This window comes from Arachis ipaensis, chromosome B04, assembly GCF_000816755.2.
Source record: "Arachis ipaensis cultivar K30076 chromosome B04, Araip1.1, whole genome shotgun sequence".
Taxonomy (NCBI): Eukaryota; Viridiplantae; Streptophyta; class Magnoliopsida; order Fabales; family Fabaceae; genus Arachis; species Arachis ipaensis.
In genome coordinates this window covers 128123006-128123496 of record NC_029788.2, presented here as the reverse complement: position 1 = coordinate 128123496, position 491 = coordinate 128123006, and the positions used below count along the sequence as shown (strand labels likewise).

General features: G+C 45.8%; 2 protein-coding genes across 2 annotated transcripts in view; both read right to left on the bottom strand.

Moving 5' to 3' along the window:
- Positions 1–491, bottom strand: part of LOC107635361 (probable mitochondrial saccharopine dehydrogenase-like oxidoreductase At5g39410) — a gene marked incomplete in the record, with an annotated part of 3852 nt that overhangs the window by 2641 nt on the left and 720 nt on the right. The window contains 1 exon segment of the mRNA XM_016338830.2: positions 1–459.
- Positions 1–491, bottom strand: part of LOC110262358 (UPF0301 protein SAV_5129-like) — a 1432-nt gene that overhangs the window by 329 nt on the left and 612 nt on the right. The window contains exon 2 of the mRNA XM_021122639.1: positions 23–459. Coding sequence (XP_020978298.1) covers positions 23–459 — 437 coding nt within the window. The remainder of the gene's footprint in view (positions 1–22; positions 460–491) is intronic.

Below are 491 nucleotides of genomic sequence, written 5' to 3'. Positions count from 1 at the left end.
CACCACTCTCTTTTGGACTCACCAAAAACAACCCTTCCTCCAAGGGCCCTCCAAAGAACAATGGACTATTAGAGAATGTGCCCTCCACATCCAGAGCTGTTGATCTTGTCTCCTTGATGGACATCAATGATGGTCTGTTGACTATGATCCCTGATGGGCCTAATGGCCCAGTTGACAAAAGAAGGATCACCGTCCGTTCAAATATGTGGACCCCATCAAGCTTTTCAGTGGCAATGAGTAAGCAACCTTTTTCAGGCTCATGGATTTTGTGGGCCCATTTATCACCAATGGTTATTAGTGGAGGCTGATCCACAACAGTGTCTGGATCAGCCATTGAAGAGGCTTCATCAGCCCTTAGCAATTGCAGTCCTCCAAGCACAAGCTTTGCCCTGAAGGCCCTCCAGTCACCACTCAGTGTAGGTTTGTCATCATCTAATGGTGATGATGATGAGTGGCAGCCTACAAAGATTATTTCGTTTTAAAATTTGATA